At 42.1% G+C, this 20,944-nt stretch overlaps 1 protein-coding gene across 1 annotated transcript in view; it reads left to right on the forward strand.

The window, feature by feature from the left end:
- LOC137228853 (amphiphysin) overlaps positions 1-19,737 on the forward strand; it is a 191,215-nt gene extending 171,478 nt beyond the window's left edge. The window contains exons 18-21 of the mRNA XM_067745878.1: positions 10,197-10,406; positions 12,158-12,397; positions 14,724-14,825; positions 18,504-19,737. Coding sequence (XP_067601979.1) covers positions 10,197-10,406; positions 12,158-12,397; positions 14,724-14,825; positions 18,504-18,611 — 660 coding nt within the window. The 3' untranslated portion in view covers positions 18,612-19,737. The remainder of the gene's footprint in view (positions 1-10,196; positions 10,407-12,157; positions 12,398-14,723; positions 14,826-18,503) is intronic.
- Positions 19,738-20,944: the final 1,207 nt, after the last annotated feature.

Consider the following 20,944-nt stretch of genomic DNA (forward strand, 5'->3'; position numbering starts at 1 on the left):
AGATGGAGTTAGCCAGGGCTAAGATGAAGGTAGATGGTGGAAACTCCCCACGCCTCACACCTCACAGAGCAGGTTGACCTGGGGTTGTCAGTTTCTATCTCTGGAAAATGGGGCCGTGGTTGTTTCCATATGTGGCTGATATTAAGTATTCATTAACCACCTGCCAGCTGTTAGGCAGCACACGCAAACCATCTTCCCTGCTTTCTGGGGTCTCATATTCCAAAGCCCCTTCTTGCACAGACACATGTGATGATTGTGGAATGTTATTATTTCTTCAGTGTTCTAACTACATGTGAACATGATCGTGAGGTTTCAGATTGTTCTTCCACTTTCGAGCAGCCATTTGTCGATGATGGGTGCCTAGTGATTTTTTGTTACTTTCGGCATGTGGTTTTTTTTCTTATTGAGGTGCAATTCACATAACATGAAATTAATCGGTTTAAAGTGAAAAATTCGGTGGCTTTTGTACATTCCTAATGTACAACCACCACCTCTATCTCGTTCTGAAACACTTTCATCTCCCCAGGTTAAAACCCCATACCCCTGGTCCCCCCCTCCAGCCCCTGGGAACTGCCAATCTGCTTTCTGTCTCTATGGCTTTATCTACCTTGGAGATTTCATATACATAGAACCATACAATACGTGACCTTTTGTGTCCGGCTTGGTGTATACTTTTTGGCACATGCTAAATCTAGTGCTTGAACTTGCTGTTTTTAACATGGCTTTGGTTGTAATTAACTTCCGGATAAAAACTCCCTTATTCTCTCTCAGTATTTACTGAGCTCAATGCATAAGCCCACGTTGATACCTTTCCTGACCATCAGCCCGGTTGGGTAAGACCAACCCCCACCCTCCATCAATCTTGTCTATAAAAAGACAACTCTTTATAACACCCACCCCCACCCTGCATCAATCCTAGTCTTACCCCAAACAGGATTTTGACTGGCAGAGCCTTGCAGATGTGTCTACGGGCTCAGGTCTCTCACTCCGTGGGTCCCAGTATCAAGGTTCATTTGGTCCGTGGATAATATGGAACTGAACATTCAGACCAGTGTGTCTTATAGTTCTGCACCAGTTCTTACCCTTTCTTGTTCTGTTCATCCTCTCAACACCTCCAGGGTAGAAGGTCCTTTCCATGGACCTCTCCTCATTAGTGGACATGAGCTGAAACCGTAAGCGTGATCAGGAAAAAGTGCTTGATTTTGGATCAGAGATCCCTTCCTTTTCTCTTGCAAATTGAGTCTCAATGTTGCCAATATTGAGTCTCAACCAACCCAGGGGCTGCCTTAGAGAATTACTGTGTTTGGCCTGCAGTGAAAGGCAGTATGACTGAAACACCAAGAGAGTTAAGGCGCAGGCAACAGGACCATATTGTATGCTAATATTTGATATACATTATCTCACAGCAATCCTGTGAAGGAAGCATTTTTTTTTTTTTTTTTTTTGCGGTACACGGGCCTCTCACTGTTGTGGCCTCTCCCGCTGCGGAGCACAGGCTCTGGACGTGCAGGCTCAGCGACCGTGGCTCACGGGCCCAGCCACTCCGCGGCATGTGGGATCTTCCCAGACCGGGGCACGAACCCGTGTCCGCTGCATCGGCAGGTGGACTCCAACCACTGCGCCACCGGGGAAGCCCCGTGAAGGAAGCATTCTTTAGGTATCATTACCGCATTTTGCAGATTAAGGAAACAGACACAGAGAGTTTATGCGGTTTAAACCAAGATCACACACCCATAAAGTGATGACATGGAATGCAAATCCTGACATTTTTAATCCATAGGTATTCATCTCATAACTACTCCAGATGCTGTATTTTTCAAAAGAGCAGGTTTTTATAAAAGTACATTTACAGACCAATCTAAAGCCAACAGGGTCACAGCTGGGCTCAAATCCCTCCACGCTGACACCAGGACTTTCTCCAACCAATGCTTCGACTTGGTGCGTATTCCTGATGTGGAGCTGAAGGGTCAAAAAGAAATAGAAACGCTTGTAGAGCCCAACCTTGAGTTTCGCAGAGACAATGGGTATCCTAATCCTCCACTTTGGCTGCAAAGCAAGGGTCTAAGGGGATGTATTGGAAAGATCCCTGAATCAAGAGGCTGGAGACTCTTAGCTCCATGGCTCACCAGTGAGGCGGCCTTGGGAAATCATTTTCCCGTTCTCTACCAGTTTTCTCATCTCTCCTTTACAAGTTGTGTTTGATACACAATATGTCCTCTTCCTACTCTCAACAGTCTACAACTTACTACATTAAACAGTTAAGGATTTCCAAATCCTTTGTAATGAGAGCACCCTCGAATCATGGCTTATTCTCCAGCTTCTATTTGCTAGGCAAATGGGGCGACAGATCAGCATGGAGTGTTTTACTTACCAAGTCCAGGGACTAGTCAAAGCCTGTCATATCAGAGGGTAGGCAGTTGGGTCTTCCACATGTGACAGTCAGCTGCTTACCGTTCCTCAAGATTCAGGCCTCCGACGGCCATCTGGCTGAGTCACAGGTTGCCCAAGGACATGCCTGTGGTTCTTGGCAGGGTCAGGGTTGGGAGTTTTGCCAACAGAGCATGATGACATTTAGGTGATTTGCAGATCTCCGTTTTTTGGTTTAGTCTCTGGGTGTGTCTGGCAGCCCTGCCTCTGCCTTCTGCTAACCCCAGCCTGAGCCTGCTCACTAGAAGGCAGTTTGAGTAGTGGCAGCAAATGCTCAAAGATACCATAGCCAGGCAGGGTGAAATGTTTACTGTGGGGTAAAGGCATTTTCTAAAGAGCCTCTCTAACACGTTCTTTGCAACCCCCATTGAAGCTGTGTTTTGTGGCTACTTCTGAAACTAATACTTGCTCACGTCCCAGTCTCTGAGAGCGTACAACGCACAATATTTACCTTTGCTTATAAAGATAAATCCACCTTTCCTGTGCATTTCTCCCATACACTTTGCAAATGAATCTCTAATTAAAACTTTAAGAACTTAATGTGTATGGTTATTAGATATTCTGCTATGACCTTAAAGGCCAAATTAACCCCAAATTCCTTAACTTTGGCATTTCAGCAGGAGATCTTAATTTTTAAGGAAAGTGTGGAGCTGAATTGGACAGATGTTGCCATGGCAACCCTGCTGCCAGCAGCTGAGTTGCCCTGGGACCAGGCTGCTTAAGGCTTACGATGGGACTGCAGGCAATACTAGGAGAGTAGATTGAAAAAGATGATTGAGCTGAAGGTCAGGGGGAGAAAAACCCACTAAATTCCTTTATTAGAAAGGAAACGTATAGATTATCAAATGAAGTTTGTAATACCAGGAGCAACCTGTGAAGGGAACAGCATTGGAGGCACGGTGTTCCATGGGAGAGCTCACAGTACAGTCTTGCTGAAGGGGAATTATGACCTGCCATGTTTTAAGTGTAGTTTGTGAGAGAAGGAGTACCGTCCACCAGACTGTGTCTTAGTGTAGGAACCTTCTCTTCTCTAGCTGCCTCTTAAGATTTTCTTTAAAATGGATCCTGAAGAGAATCCTGTGTTTTCATACAAATGCTTGGATCTTTGGACAAGTCAAGAGCTCATGTTGGATCCAGAACAAGGGCTGGGCAGGAAAAGGCCAGGATGGCCTGGAGCCAGGATTCACACTGTGAGATTCATCTCCCTTCATTACTTCCCAGAGGGACTCAGGGGTCACTCCAGCTCCAATGCTTGTTAGTGGGAGAGTCAGAACTAAAACCCAGGTCGCCAGCTCCATCTCTAGGATTACTGCCACTCCACCTTATTTCCTCCCTTGTAAAATGAGAACTCTGGGTTAGATGAGGCCTCCGGTCCTTCCAGCTGTGGAATCATATCAATCTCTAACTTGGGAACATAGCTAGGACTGCCCAAGTGCCCAGTTTCTAAGTGTTTTCAGTTGTAACTCTGCAGTGCGCTGGATAACACCAGGAGATGGATTCATCTTCTTTTCCACTTTCCCATTCTGTACATATCTTTCTAAACAATGGAATTTACAGGACTACTGACAAAAATAATGGGGAGAAATTCTGTCCAACCAATCTCTTCTTGATAACTTTCGATTGTATAATTTGTATCAAGTCAGAGGGATTTTACAACATGTTTGCTTAGGTGCCCAGAGACATCATGTCTACAAATAAAAATTTTATTTATAATCTACTATTCTCAACTTTAAAAAAATCTCAGCTTAAAAATTTTATTTATAATCTACAAATCTCAAAAAAAATTTATTTATAATCTACAAATCCAAGAGTGTGAGTGAATGCATTGGCTGTAAGAACAAGCTTGAATTCTTCAGCAAACACTGCTCGCTTGGGAGTTGTCAGTAGGACGTGGCAGGTCTGTGGAGGTGCCGGGTCTCAGGATCGCTGTGGAACTCTGATTTAGAGGTGCGTTGCTTTCTTGGTTGCCGTTTGGTGTGAAAAAACACAGAATTTAGAGTTAGACTGTTCCAATCCTGGTTTACGGACTGGGCAAGTCCCTAAGTATGAGTTGACTTGTGTAGAAAGCGGGACTATATCTAATAGGGCTGTTGGGTGAATAACATGCAATAAGTGTAAAAGACCTGGGATAGCACCTGGAAAATTGTAGCGCCACAGTAAAGGTCAGTTTCCCCGACAGGCTACAGAATGTGCATATATTGAAACTGTCAAGCAGAAACCTGTCTGTGGATCAGAATTATTACTCTCCATGTTTGGGATAAATTGGAAAGCCTAGAATTCAGTGATCTTTTAGCCCAGTGCCTCCTGCCAAGAGCAAATGTCAGGAAGATGGCTACTCTCTGACGCAAGGGTAACCAAATTAAAAATATGTATTTCTTACATTCTTTACTTATCATTTGTGTCATTTACCCCAGGAATATTTTAATGAAAATCAAATGCATCCGGTGAGCACATAACTGAAGATTGTAAGACTGAAACAGAAAAAAAATAAATCACAAAATTTTACTAGAGTCACTGTTACCAGTGTATTTTTTCATGTTAATGCTCTTTACGCTTAAATATACAAAGTGAGTCAAAGCATGAATAGTACTCAAAGTATTAGCCAAGCTCTGGAGAATTTTCCACAAACCAAGGCATGAACAAATCCTAAAAGCACAGTAACTGAGCCTGGCGTAGAAAAATATGTGTCATCCATCCCACCCCAGATAGAAGACACTGGTACCCAGCCCACCATGAGTGCGGGCACATCTCTCTGAGGCATCCAGGCCACCTGGGACCTACTGTCACTCTCACACCAACACATCCTTTGACACATGCATTTGGGGGATTTAAGACAGATGGCTGTGAAATGCTTACAATGTAATGCAGAGTGCAAAAGGCAGTGCTACCTTGACTACATACATGAATTCCCTGGACTTCATTAAGATGCAGATTCCAATTCAGTAGGTTTGGGGTGGGGCCTGAGACCCTGCATTTCTGACAAGCTCCTAGGTGATGCCTCTGCTACTAGCTGGGACCAAGGGTGCAACCGTAGATAGATAATCCCAGTTAAGTTCAAGCACGTGTGTCCGTAGCAAAAAGATGTGTGGGAGGAAACACATCAAAATGTTAACGTTGGTCATAAAATGATGAGTACTTTGTTTTCTTTTTTACGCTCCCATGTTTTCCAAATTTTCTCTAATGACCACCATTTAATAAAAATACTAATATTTTAAAAAGAAACTATATTGTATTAACACACATACAAACTAGAAACCAGCTAGTGTTCAATTATAGGAGAACTGTTAAATAAATTGTTAAATAGAAAAAACAAAGTGTTATATATCCACTAATATAATTTTTCCAAGAAACACAATCCATGTGTTCTAAAATAAAGTCCCTATATGCACAGAAAATTAATAAAAATATATCAAAATGGTACCATAAGTTATTTACTTTATTATTTTGAAAACCATGGTATCTATTATTTTTTTATGCAGAAAAATACCTATTTTCAGATGGCCTACCCTATAGGAATTTCATACTAGGGCATCTCTTCACTTTTCCTCATCCAGGTCAGTTACACAGTTGGCAAGCTGCTTTTCAGGCATTGTTCAGAGCTAATATTGCCAAGAAAACAAACCATGAATGAATAAAGTAAATCAATAAATTACACAAAGCCTGCAGATTACAAATTCTCCTGCAGCCACTCACAGCTCTTATCTGGGGTCTCAGCCCTTGTTGACCTGCTTCTAGGGCACCATTGCCCAGAGGGACCGGTTAGTTTCTGTCACCCACTGTGTTCCCCTGCTGTGCAGGATACGGGGGCCATTGTTGCATTGCATTCATTTCATTCCGCTTGCAGGAAATCTTGCTAAGGCACGTAGGTGTTTGAAAAGACTCTGCCATGCATGCCATGACCATATTGCTTTCCACCAAGGGGATTGTTGAGGCAGAAGATTAAAAGGCAGTAAGAGCTATACACTGTGATAAAGTGAGAACCGCTCACCTTCTCAAAGAAGGTCCCCTGCAGATTCCTGTGATTTCTGTGTGATTAATGTGCAAATTGGCAATAGGGTGCATGTGATTCAGGGACCTTGTGGATACGGTAAACAACCTGAGGGTAGGGAGAACTGTTTTTAGTCTTTTTTTGCATCAGATGATTTCCCACCATAAATCTATTTGGCGAACAGATAGTACAGTTTTGGAAGAAGATAATAGTGTTTCTCTTTAAATGTGTAGTGAAGAGAAAAATTTAGTAACGTTGAATATCAAAGGCTTGAAATACTTTCAGTAGTTTCAATACTCTGGTCTCCCTTTAAAAAAAAAAATACAGTCATTAGTCATTGTGGTTGCAGGTGTCTAGAGTCTAGGAAAGACTAAATTTAGAGTCTAAGTCTACATTAGCTAACAGATTGGAATGCATAAAAATAATCATAGAGGGATAACTCTGTCACTGAAAACCTTTTTAATCTGTTCTTGATTTATCTAGAGCTAACGCCTGATCTGGGCAAATGGATTCTATTTTCCATTGTATTATTATGTTGTTCTATTATTGCAGTCAGTAAATATGCACTGGAAATATTTTGGTAAGAGAAGAAAATATGGCACAGATTCCAGACATAAGGCGAGGGTCAGGGCATCCTTGATTTTTCAGAGGAGTGTCGGACAGAGGCCGAAAGATACAAGGGAGTACAGGTGGCGACGTCCTTCTCTGTTTCTATAATGTTCTTAAGGTCTGTAAAACCACAGTGTTAATTTCAGCTAGAAAAATAGGAACTCATTTCTAATGGACTCAGAGAAGGATGGAGGAGTGATCATTTCTTCCCTTTCCCAAGCAGGTCATTCAAAGTGTTTGGCTTTTCCTCTCTGTAGTCAGTGCCATTTCCTTAGCACCTTGTCTTTATTAGCATTGTTACTTTCAATATTTTGGTGATTTATATCTGCCGTCATTCTTATCAACGATATTCCACCTGCTCCATCCCTTTTTTTGTGTGTGACAGGGATCAGGTAAATTGCTGATATGCTAAAGCTGGGTTATTTGTTCCTTTGAGGTCAGCGAACCTCAGAGCAGACAGACAAGGGCCCTTGGTCTCCACCTGCTGGTGGCCGGCATCGCTGCAACCACCCTGTCAGGTGTAAATCAGATCCAGCCAATGAGGATGCCTATTAAAATTATTTAACAAAGGAGAGGTGATAACATGTATATCTTGCACTAGTAAAATCGGATACAACCAAACTGATGGTTCTAGAGAGCCATAGAGATAAATCGGGGACTCATTATTAACATTCTATTTGTGTCGAGTTAAAAAATTACTTTCGGTAACCCCATCGATACTTCACAAAAGTATATTCTCTTCGGGAGATACATCAATCCAGTTGAGAGTAAAATCCAATTACTAATAGTATGTGCTTGGAACGTGTATGTAAGGAAGGGTCTATGTATGATAACTTGGAGGAGTAGCCTGTCAATACGATAATGCCTGCTTTTCGATCTGTAACACTGTGTCTGCGTGTATGTGTGTATGTAATGGTATTTCACTGCTTGCCCATGCTGTCTGCATAGTATAGAGCCCGTCTGGTTCGAAGCTGTTGAAACCAGGGGGATGTTCACTCCATAGGTGTGATTTTTCCAGACAGATAGAAAGCATACATAACTTAGAATGATGACAATACAACTTGTTTTCTACATTTGAGCTCATAAGTTCATTGCATGCACATGGTCTTTATGTATAGTTTCCGGTGAGGAAGAAAATTCATTAGGTCCTTAGGATTCTGGAGAGAGCTTGTTGGTTTCTCCAACAGTAAAGCTAAGAGCAGTTGTTCATTACTCTTCTTAGAATTAAGATGCCCTCCTAATATATATTCCGAGTATTACTCTTTTAACAATGGTAACAAACATATACATAAAAAGACCCGTTTATGTAAAACAAGAGATGCAGTTCTCTTAAATTTTTAAATTAACTTTTTATTATAGGAATTTTCAGTTATTCACCTAAATATAAATCCCCCTGTACCTGTTACCCCACTTCAGTAGTTATCAACGTGTATAATTCATCATAAATAAGTATATTACAATTCAGGTAGAAGGATTACTTTTCTGAAGTCACGTGCTTTAATGCCAGAGTAGAAAAAATAAATAAATGCCGTGTCATGGCCAGTGGCTGCCTTTTGGATCGTTGCATGCCGTGTGGAGAGCCAAATTCTCATAATAGGAAATTCTCCTAAGAGAGGGAAGTAAATTTCTAAGAATATGAGTAATACTTATAACAGATACTCCACTGTTAGCATTATTTTTCATTTCTAAAGTAAAATGTGGCAGAAAAATGTATTCTGCAACAGGTTATTTATTTCTTTTTCTTTTTTTAATTGAAGTATAGTTTGTTTACAATGTTGTGTTCGTTTCCAGTGTACAGCAAAGTGGTTCAGTTATACATATATATATGTGTGTATTCTTTTTCAGATTCTTTTCCTTTATAGATTATTACGAGATACTGAGTATAGTTCCCTGTGCTATACAGTAGGTCCTTGTTGGTTATCTAATTTCTGTTTAGTAGTGTGTATACTGCAATGGGTTATTTTTATAAATAAAAGTAAATTGGAGTCAGAAGAAAGTTGTTATTTTAAAAAATGCCCGGCTGTGACTGGAGGTGTGTAGCTCAGAATCTCCACGTCCCATTTCTGAGGCCCGATTGGCAGGCGCTCTCCATCACCCTTTTCAGTATTCTGGGTTTGACAGTTAATATCTGCAACATCAGAGCTTTCCTAACTTAGTAGGACAGACTGGGTAGAATTTATTCAATAAAGAAAAGGAAAGGCTAATGCTAATCACATCAGCTATCAAGATCAGTTTTTGAAAGATGCGTCCTGAGTGTATTATATAAGAGCAAGCTACAATTCTCCTTCTGTCTCAGTCTTTCCGATTTGAAGCTCTCAAATCACGTCTGCCAAACTGATGTGAGAGTCTGGTTCAAGACTTGGACTCCATAGCCAATCTGTGCAAAACTAAAACTTCTGATGGCACTTTATTTCATTATTACAAGTTTTAAATACTATTCAAAGCTCTTCTGACTGCGTTCCAACCTTAGAAACAAAATTCTCTTTTTTTCTGTCTTGCTTTTCTCAGTAAAGGACCCAGAGTCTGATTTGATTTTTGGATTACATTGCATATTTGATGACAAAAATGATTTTCCCTTCATTCTCAAGAGGTCTCATTGAGAAAGTTCCTACTTTTTTTTTTTTTTTTCATGACTGTGATTTAGCTTCTGGGACCTTTCCCCATGAAGATTTGAAAGTTCATACTAAAATACAGTTTTTCTAAATTCTGACTTTGTGCGATGAGGGTAATTTTAAGTGGCTTTCTTCCATGACCCAGGTAGTATCGGGCCCGGGCCCCTTCCATTTCATCACTCAGATAGCCTCTACAGCCTTGCTGCCCTCTGCTTTCAGCCAGCAGAGCTAGAAAGAGCTTGAGGAGGGGACCACGCACACCTCAAAAGCCATGTCTCAGGAGTGGCGTGTGTCACTTCCATTCAAATTCCATGTGCTACACCCAACTGCAAGGAAAGCTGAGGAATGCAGCGTTGTTGGGGGCCGGGAGGGAGAGGAGTCGGGGTTTTGTGGAGCAAATGGCAGACTCTGGTGTATCTGCATCTGGGGCTTCAGGACATGACAAAAAAAGCCTGGAAGTCTGATGGCCTCAGAGGAGGGGACAGACGTGAAAGGGCTGAGTCTGACTCTTACTGAGGCCCCTGGAGACAGACACAGCCTGTTTGGTTTCTGGCTTACAGCTCATCCCTGCAACGGATGCTGATGTGACGGCTGGGACCTTGTTGCCGGCAGCTGAGGGGGGCCCCGTGGGGGAAGCAGAGACAGAGAAGGTGACTCTTCCTGCTGGAGAAGGAGCGAGTTCAGAGGAGGCCAAGATTGACACCGAAGCCACAGAGGCTGTAGATGGTGACAGACCTCAACCGGTAGAAACAGAAGCAGCAGCAACTCAGGTACATGTCCTAGTAAATGGAGGTTCTAGGGAGGTAACGCCCATTGAAATCCTCTGTCTGTTGGTTAATGGTGGTACCTCTTTTGAATGTGGAGTTGTGTACAGTTGGTAGCCATTCTGTGGCATTGCATTCCACCAAAACGAAATACTCGATTCTCAGGAAGAGTGGCCTCAGCATTCTCTCTGTATCAGCATCGTGAGGCTCCACATGGGCCCCTATTGCTCTGGCGGACTGGGCTTAAGCACAGGTAGGGGCAAAGGAAACCGTGGAATAACGTGATGGAGAAAAGGAGTGAAGCACGGTGAAAAGGACGAGAATGGGGGAAGGAGGAAGAGAATATGATAGAACAAATACAGGGTTGTTGGAGGCAGTGAGAAAATAGCCAGAAAGTGCTTAGCCAGGTACCAGGCACGTGGTGAGAAGCCCGTATGAGGAGTTATATTACTGTAATTACTGTTTTGTGGTCATTATTTTTATTAGAGTGCCCCAAACTCACCATTAGGCTCCTTTCACCAAAAGCCCACCCCTGTGTTGCACTTTCAAAAGAAAATGGGTCATCGATACGTACATGAAGTTGGAGTTACCCAAGCTCTTCCTTTCTTTTGAGAAACATTCAAAGGCAGCAAATGCAGACATTCCTAATGGGGAGCCTCAAACCCAGGAGCCAAAGCAGGACAGCTCTTCTCAAGCCCGTGTTCTTTGCTCTTCTAAGTAGAAACAGAGAAGAGTTGGTTTCATGTGAGGCTTTGCTTTTTCCTGATTATTTTACTCATAATAAATTTCCAGTAACCTCTCCAGAGTTATTTAAAGCTTGAAATTGAATGAGCCCTTCAAACAGCAGGTAGCAGTACTACTTAGAGAAACAACTCAAACATATATGCCGTTTTGTCCGTAGATTTTCTTTGTCACAATGCCAGGCATATTCCTGTACGTATTGCTGTGCTTGTTGAAAGAGTGTATTGTTTTCTCCAAATTGAAGAACGGAGGTGCCTGTGTCCGCTGATACCTGAGGATGTAGCGAACTTGATGTCCAGGCTTCCATTACGCTAGCGGAGTTCCCCTCAGTGCTTATCTTTGTTAAAAAATGAAAGAGAGATCCTGATCCTTTGGTTCTGCTTTTCCCCCAGACAACACAGTACTTAGAGTGCTTGGCGGGACTTGTCATCCCTCAAGTTGTCACTGCAGCGTGGGCTCTGATGATAATCAACAAGCAAAGGACAGGCAGATTATCTCCAAACACGGGTCACCAGCTCTTTATCGACAATAGGATTTCAAGGAGAAAAGCAGTCACAGGAGGTGAAATGTCAGTTTCAAGCGAGGGTTACTGTCCAGTGGGACAAGAACGGACCACTGCGAAAATGAGAGCATCCTTCGAGTCCTACTACATTCCCTTTCAGGATCGGCCCCCCACTCCCGTGGTGACTCGCCCTCTCTCCCCGAAGCCTCCTATCCCACTTCCCAGTTTCCCTAGTAACCTCACTCTTACCAAACTGCCTGGTTGTTCAAGGATCCAGAAATTAGTCCTACTAAGGGCTTCTGTCTCAGGAGAGATAGAAAGGAAGCCGTGTCGGGAGGAAGGCGCCGCAAGGTGGAAGGGCCAAAGGCCAGAATAAGGGAACAGCAGGCATTTAGCTGGATGGGGGAGGTGGGGACGGTGCAGCCAGGCAGCGTGGGGTGGGGTAGTGGCCACTCTTGGAGGGTATAGAAGTCTTCTTTCCCAGTCGCTGCCAACCACATTTTTCTTCCTTTAGGAGAAGGTCATTCCTTCGGTGGTCATAGAGCCCGCCTCCAACAATGAAGGGGAGGGAGAACACGAAGACACCATGGGTGCAGAGTCCAAGGAGGCAACTGTTGACGCGGCTCTCCCGGGCTCCACCGGCGAGACACCAGCGCTGGCCTCGGAGGAGCAGGAGGCGGGCAAGGCCTCCCAGCCGGCCGCCCCCTCCGCAAGCGAGGCCTTCCAGGAAGGGCCTCCCGGTTTCCTCTACAAGGTCTTAACATTTCTTCTTTTTATTTTGCTTTCTTTTTCTTATTTTATTCAATGTCAGGAAAATGTAATAGAAAAATCTGTCACTTTGGATGGAGAACAGAGTGTAATTAAATTTAGCCCTACTTGAGAACTGTGTTGCATTTGATTTGCAGTTAACTAAGGTTCATTGGGTAAATGATATGCCCCTTGGTAGTGAATGGGTGGATTTCTTCTTGGTAGTGAATGGGTGTGTCCTCCCGAGCGCCCCCTAGAGCCCAGGGCTTGAAATCACCCGTGTGCTCATCTGGTCCCCCATGGAGGGCAGGGTACATGAATTGTTCAGTCAGCTCTGGCACCTTGTTGTAGTGCATGGCACAGAGTAGGGAGTCAATAACTATTTTGAAAGTTAATAACTATCTTAATGGGCTTCCACGATAAGGATAAAAAACAATGGCAAAGGGGCTTCCCTGGTGGCGCAGTGGTTGAGAGTCTGCCTGCCGATGCAGGAGACACAGGTTCGTGCCCCGGTCCGGGAAGATCCCACATGCTGCGGAGCGGCTGGGCCCGTGAGCCATGGCCACTGAGCCTGCGCGTCCGGAGCCTGTGCTCCGCAACAGGAGAAGCCACAACAGTGAGAGGCCCGCGTACCGCAAAAAATAAATAAATAATTAATAATAATGGCAAGAAGGTTTTGCTCAGAGAGGCCATCAAATGGCTACTAAAGTCTTCATAAATGGAAGGGTGCATACCAGAAACCCAGTAAATACCTAATACTTAAGCCTAATACCCTAGTTTAAGCCAGGGGTTAAAGGCAGATAATCCTACCTAACAGAATATAGTTGGAATGTTAATTTGCATGTTTGATTTTGCATTTCCTAATTCAGCTCTTTGTCTTTTACCAAGTGTTAACTCCATGTGCGTTTGCCGTAGTGGGATTGAGTAGAATCCTCTTCTTCTCTCTCTGCTCATTAGAAAGTAACTGCTACCTTGTCACCTCCAGTGGGTCCAGGTGGGATTGATGAATGAATTAATGTGGAGAAAAAAGCTAGACTTGTGGCCAGTGAGGACATGTGTCCCACTGGGTTCTGTTTTAAGAAGAGGACATGAAATCAAGGGGGCAGGTGCCCTGCAAAGCCAGGTCTGGCTGGGTCCCTCCCTGGCTTTGCCCACTAGCTGCAGTGTGGGCTGGGGAATTGCACGTACCCTCTCTCTGGGCTTCAGTTTTCTCATCAGAAAAATGAATTTCATAGTCATTTCCAGCTCTGACATGTTGTGATTCTGTATGCAAAATACACAACTTAAAAGCCAGGTGTTTAATCTTGGCAGTGGGGTTGAGGCGAGGGATATGGGAGAGAGAAAACTGGCCATGACTAAATCATTATCCAAGCTGGGTGATGAGTCCATGGGGGTTCATTATAGTACTCTTTCTCCTTTGCTTTTAAAAAATTTTCTATAATCAAATTTTAAAGAAATCTTTCCAAAAAAATGGGAAAGAAGGATGGTGGGTTAAGACAGATGTTGTTAAAAGATGCAAACTTGCAGCAAGTAGTAAAGTAGACCTAGAGATCTAATCCATGCTGAATATAGATGACACTGTTGTATTATAGTCATCAAACCTGCTAAGAGACTAGAACTTAATTAACCCAACCACTAAAAAGAAATGATAATTATGTAACCTGATCAGGAGCTAGCTAGGCTACAGTGGCAATCATATTACCATATATAAATGTATCAAATTAACACGGTGTATACCTTAAATTATACAATGTCACATGTCAAATACATTTCAGTTAAAAACCAGAAAAAGAGAGAAGGGAAAGAAACAGATTGTCATGGTAAGGTAAGATAGGGAAGGAAGTTTGCTTATAAAGAAATTGATCACAGGCTTAATTAGTAATTCCTATATAACATGCAGGCTCTCAATTATTATTTTACAGAAGCTGGGGTTAGAGGAACTTTTCACTAGGTATCTTTACTTCAGGTTAAAAAACAAACAGTAACAAAACATTGATGATAATACAATGCAAATCTCTAACAAAAATATGATGTATTAAAATTTCATTAATGCGCTACATTTTAGTTCTTGCAGAAGGCATTGCTTTACTAAATATACATTCAAGTGGCCTCAGTATCAGTCTGTAAGACTCGGATATTTTAAGTAAACAGAGATTAGGATTTCTTTTCTGTCTTCAGCGGCCTTCTTCCTTGGGGTGTGACTCATCTTCATCCTATTTTATCCAGCTTGGAGATGCTTCTTAGAGAGCCTGCTGATAATCTGGCTGAGACACTTTAATTTTACATCTCCTTTTCTTTCTAAAATGAATCGGTTCTCTTACAATCTCTTGCAGGTGGAAACACTGCATGATTTCGAGGCAGCAAATTCTGATGAGCTTACCTTACAAAGGGGTGACGTGGTGTTGGTGGTGCCCTCAGATTCGGAAGCTGACCAGGTAAAGGATGAGAGTGGAAAGTACTGCAGGCTGTATTGGTTTTTCCTGAGAGTCAGTTGGGCACAGTGACTTCCTAAAGACGTTTCTACCTTCTGAGATGCTGTGTGACAGCTCTGAAAAGGGCTTAAGGTCACAGCATCACTAACTAGATTTTTAGGACACTTCTTTTGGGATGCCACTGGGATGCTATTATATATATATTTTTTTAATACAAATAGATGACAAAGCATAAATTACCAATATCAGGCAAAAGTGTCTAGGTATCTGAAAATCATTAAACACCTCATTATAAACTTAGGAAAATATGTAAAATATATATCAAATATATTTTATACTTGTAAAATATATTATAAAATATAAATTTATATATATATTTGCATTAACCATAAGTTATCTTTTAAAGAAATAAAGAGAAAAAAAGCTAGTCTTTTATATTTACCAACATGTTTGCCATTTTCAGTGCTCTGATTTCTTCCTATAGATCTGAGTCCTAGAGTGCTGATCTAGCAGTAAATCCTCTCAGCATTTGTTTACATGATGTTTATTTGTTGCCTTTATTCATGTTCATTTTTAAAGATTTTTCACCAGAGGAAGAATTCTGAGTTGGGTTTTTTTTCTTTCAACTCTTTAAAGATGTTACTCCGTTGTTTTCTGCTCTCTCCGATTTATATTAGAAGTCAGCTGTAATTTGTTTAACCTTGTCTCTCAGGATACACTGTGTACTCAGTATACACTGTGTATACTCAGTATACACCTGAGTACTTTTTAGAATTTCTCTGTATCTTTGGTTTTCATCAGTTCAGCTCTAATGTGCTTAGGTGTTATTTTTTTATAGGTTTCATGCTTGGGGTTCATGAGCTCCTTAGACTTGTATCTTGATTTTTTTTTTATTACATTCGGAAGATTTTTGGCTATTATTTCCTAATTTTTCGCTCTCTTTCACCTCTTTTTCCTCTGTCTCCAACTATATATATGTTGGACTTCTTGATGTCTAAGACTCTGGGTTTTTTGTTCAGTATTTACTCCTCTTTGTACTCACATTGGATAATTTCCATTGATCTTCTTTGAGTACAGTGAGCCTTCTGCTGTGTTGAATTTGTTGTTAATCTGATCTTGGGAATTTTTAATTTCAGATATTACTTACACAGGTCTATAATTTCTATGTTTTCTTTTATATAGTTTCTGTTTTTTGATGAGGTTTTCCCATCTATTCTCATTATTACCATCTTTCAGTTTAAGTATTTGAACCGAGTTACAATAGCTGCTTTAAATTTCTTAGTAGTTCTCTCTTTCAAGATAGTAGTTCTGGGCTTCCCTGGTGGCGCAGTGGTTGAGAGTCCGCCTCCCGATGCAGGGAACGCGGGTTCGTGCCCCGGTCCAGGAAGATCCCACATGCCGCGGAGCGGCTGGGCCCGTGAGCCATGGCCGCTGCGCCTGCACGTCCGGAGCCTGTGCTCTGCAACAGGAGAGGCCACAGCAGTGAGAGGCCCGCGTACCGAAGATAGTAATTCTCTCTTTCAAGATATTCTCCATAAAAGTGCTCCTCTGAATGCCCTGCGTCACCCAGACTGAGGCTGATCCTCAGGGAGAAAGCTCATTAACAGATCTCACCCAATGCAGTTTCAAGGGTCAAATATCCCCCAATTTCTACCTGCTTTTGGTCATTCTCAGTGCCTTCACATAGTTGTTATACATACACAACTCCGTTATTTGTCAGATTCTAATATATAAACTTATATTTTATAGCTGTCTTTTCTAAATATAAATAGTTGCATTTCTGTATGCATATGTATATATAACTACATATAAATATATAGTTGTTCTAGTGTTCATAACTGTTCTATGCAAAAGCATTTGTCTGATACCAGCTATTTTGCCACTACCAAAACTGTAAATCTTTAGTCTACCCCATGTTGTAAGCAGTTAAAGTTTAATTTTCTATATTTTCCTCGCTAAAGATTGATATTAACTATGATTCTTCACTTGATAAGTTGCATTTTGAATGTATGTGTTGGAATATATCTTGCTTATGGCTTTGTGCCAGCCCTTTATTTTTATTTTTATTGCAACTATTTTAAAATGCGTGACTCCACTCGGCTGCATTAGATTTTTCACCTGCTGTAAATAAAGTCAAATATAGACACTTGAGGGGAAAATATGACCTTTTATATGTCTACTAGAGGTTTAGAAAATATTTAGTTATCATCTTTTGCTCTAAGTATAACTTTGTCCTTCGCATACATAACATCATAATTTTCTAGAGGACACTTTTCCTCGTCAGCTAGGATTTTATCAGTTATTTTATTGAATCATTTTTTTTCTCAGTGTTATTTTTTTCTGCCTTCAGATATTGGCCTGTCTAAATGCTTATATTTCTTGTCTATATAGCAGCATCAGTTTATGGTCTCAGATTATATCAAAGGGAATGTATTCAGCTTCTTTATTTAATTTTTGAGACCTTGTTTTATCTGATGTACTTGAACTATATTGGGGATTGGTTCAGATTAAATCCGGCTATCCCTCATTTTAAGTGAGATCTCTTTCCTGCATTGGTTAACATAATAAAGGCAGTCATTTCCTTCTCGTTTCACTTCATACGGTCTGTGTGTTTAAAATAGATCCTTCAACTCAGCTTTTCCCAGCTAGACTCTGCTTATCTGCAGAAGGCCAAGGGCAGATGGCAACCTCTGTCTCTCAGTTTTACGTTTGGTCTCCCGTGCTGTATGACCGTGCACGGATGGGTTCTTTAAACTTTCCGTGGTTAACTATCTTCACTTTTGTGAGGGCACGCCTATATGATAGAGAAATGTTTCTGAGGAGTAATTTACAAAGACTCTACAAATGTTGCCAGCGAGAATGTCATGACATCAAACAGCTTTGTAGTTTATATAAACTTGAAAAACAACAAACACGATAGTGATATCAGGCGACACATATCGAGCTGTTAGTATTTGGTAAGCCTTGTATATGGTGGTTTATTTCAGTAACATGATACGAGCTGGCAGACAGAGTTCCTTCGTATAAGCAAGTGGTTGAGGATGAAATAAAAGACCTTCCATGGCCTTGTCAGCACTATATTCCAGCCCACTGGTCCTCAAGCCTTTTTTTCACTGTGATCCACAGGACAGGAAATGGTCCTGTGTGTGATGTTTTCACCCGGTGTTCCTCTCTTTGCACTGGCTATAACCCTTCCTTCCTCCCTCCCTCCCTCCCTCCCTCCCTCCCTCCCACACTGCTCGGCTTGTGGGATCTTAGTTCCCTGACCAGGGTTTGAACCCCGGCCCTCGGCAGTGAGAGCACGCAGTCCTAACCACTGGACTGCCAGGGAATTCCCTGCACTGGCTATAATTCTAATTCTTTCCTCTTCCTTAAGGACTTACGTCATAATCCAGTTAGCATCAATTAACTATACTTTACACAAAATTATAATATTAATATTAACCTTCAATTAACAATATACATAAAACAATTTCAAATGTTTACTCCTTTTTTTTTTTTTAACTAACAACTTACTTGGGACAAGCCTTCCCCCTGAGCTCAGCACACCTGTTTACATGTAATGCATCATCCTCGTGCAGGACCACAATGCTCATTAAACCCATTATTTTATTAATCTTTGGCAATGCAGATTTTTCCAGTAGTTTGTTGGACTCTGAAAGCGCTGTCTTTGTCTTGCAGGATGCAGGCTGGCTGGTAGGCGTGAAGGAATCAGACTGGCTTCAGTACAGAGACCTCGCCACGTACAAAGGCCTCTTTCCAGAGAACTTCACCCGGCGCCTGGATTAGGGCCAAGAGTATTGTAGAAAGAGCCTGATTACTGGGTTTTTAAACCTTTGTGAAAACCTGAAGAGTTCACTTTTGCTATGACACTCAGTGATTTGCAGACCAATGCCAGACAAAGTTTGGGAGGCTATGTCAATGAAGCATGTGTGCAAACAAATGTTTAGAGGGAAAAAAAGCAAGTAAATTAAGGAAAAAGTCTTCACTGGTTCCCACGTTCTTGCTAACAGGTTTGTCTGTGCTTTGTCCAAGCTGTGGAGACTTGTATACTCGACCCCCTCCCACCAGTTCTAAAGTAGCTTTCTCCAGACCAGAACCTTAATTGCTCTGCACCAAGTGTATGGTATTGAGTGGCTTCCCTGCAGAAGACGTGATGAATTGTCCTGTAATACGAGATTATCTATTCCCCTGTGCAGGTGTGAGCACGTGCTCTCTCTCTCTCTCCCTGTCACATTTACTGTGTTTAAAACGAAACTGCTGCAAAAGTTGTCACTGTTCTTTACCAGCACCTCTCTCTATATATATATGGACACACAGTCACACGAGCTGTTTCTCATCACTCCTGGATCTATGTGTATGCACAAGGCTACAGATACATAGTTGCGCTCTCTCCTTTCCATTGTAGCTTTTAGCCTCTTGTGTGTCATTGATACATGCGTTGCTCTCATTCCGTCTGGAATCACAGTTGCAGTTTTGCCTCTGGGCAAAAGCAGCCATCCCATTGCCAAAACGGTGGACAGTATCTGTGTTCGGAATGTGCATTCTTCAGGATGCGATGACTAACGGCACGTCGGAGCTGCTGCCCCTTTGGAGAAAGCAGAGTCTGATGATCTGGATGTCCGGCCACCAGGACTGGAGGTGGGCGAGTGGGGATTAGCAGCTAAATTGTCTTAATTTCTGCCTTTCTGAGACTGGCTGGCTGATGATCGGGGCATTTCAATCCACCCCCAAAGAACACGATTTCAAAAAGCTCCTATATATTTCCACCTCTTTTTATTGATGCAACTCATCTTCACCGATCGTCCGAAAATAAGATATAGATGATGTATGCTGTATCCACAAATCATCTGTAACGAGTCTGTTTTCAGTGCTGTGTCATTCCAAATAAACCTTGGGTAATCTCCAGCAATGACCTTGACTCCTTCTGATGAGTCATTTGTTATGGAAAGCTTGTTTCATTCGGGTACACGGCTTGAAACAGTCTACATTGGAGTTGTTATTTGTGCAGAAATATGCTTGTTCCTCCGGGTTGTGCTCCACAGCCCGCCTCCCTTCCGCAAACCCCTGCATCCCAGTCATTGCTGGTCACTTGGTGGTCCCTGCTGCCTGGCCATCACTACAGCACAAATAACAGCTTTCAGTGGAGGCCCCTCCGAGGTGCCGACTGTCGCTGCCCTAGTCTGTGTATCACAGAAATCTGACAACGTCCGTAATCAGCAGTTTCTTCTCACACCAGCCTCATTTTTTTTGGTTACTTTTCTTTCTGACATGTTTATGTTTGGAGGTACCTACAAAAAAATAGATTAGATGACATAGAAGAGTCAATTCACTGGACCATTGTCTATAGAAGAGAATTCTTAAAACCCTTTCAGTTGATTTAGAGCCTTTTCTGCTAGTATAATTGTACTCAATATAAGCTGATCTAGAATGGGTGTTATTAGAATTTTAAATTTGGTATGTATTCATGATTCATGATTTCATTTCTCCTGGTGGATTACTCACTTGGACGCTTAGTGGGTGGTTAAGTGTTGATAGAGAAACAGCTATTGTCGACCCAAGATTTTTCCAGGGGCTGATTTCCAGGGAAACTGGATCCTCATGAAAGGCCTTGACCCAGGAAGCCCTATCCTAGCCTCCTCTTCATCTTTTAAGATTTCTCTTACAAATCGAGTAGGACTCAGACCTTCAGATAGATCAGAGGACCTTCACAAAGTCAGATATGGAAGCCTATACAACCTACTTGGCATTCCTGCCAATTCCACATATAGACTGAGTGACGTATATAGTTTCAGGGCAAAGCCCTCAGACAATTTGGATTTTTAATAATATCTCAGTGTGACCATGCTGTCACACTGCTTCCACCTGGGCCAGCTCTTTCTGACCAAGCCAGGACAGCTTTTGAGTGAGCCAGAACCCCACATCCATGGGCTTCCGTGGAAAGAGTATGCAGGTTCAGAATTCTGAGCCCTCTCATTACCTAAAAAAGCCCAAACTCAATCTACTAGAAAAACCCAGCATGGCCCCATGGTCCATTCTGATGGCCCATTCAAGAAAAAACCTTGGGAAACTTTAAGAAGTCAATGAGTTTAAAGATGACTGAAACTCAGTGCTTTATTTCA

Source organism: Pseudorca crassidens, chromosome 8 (assembly GCF_039906515.1).
Source record: "Pseudorca crassidens isolate mPseCra1 chromosome 8, mPseCra1.hap1, whole genome shotgun sequence".
NCBI lineage: Eukaryota > Metazoa > Chordata > Mammalia > Artiodactyla > Delphinidae > Pseudorca > Pseudorca crassidens.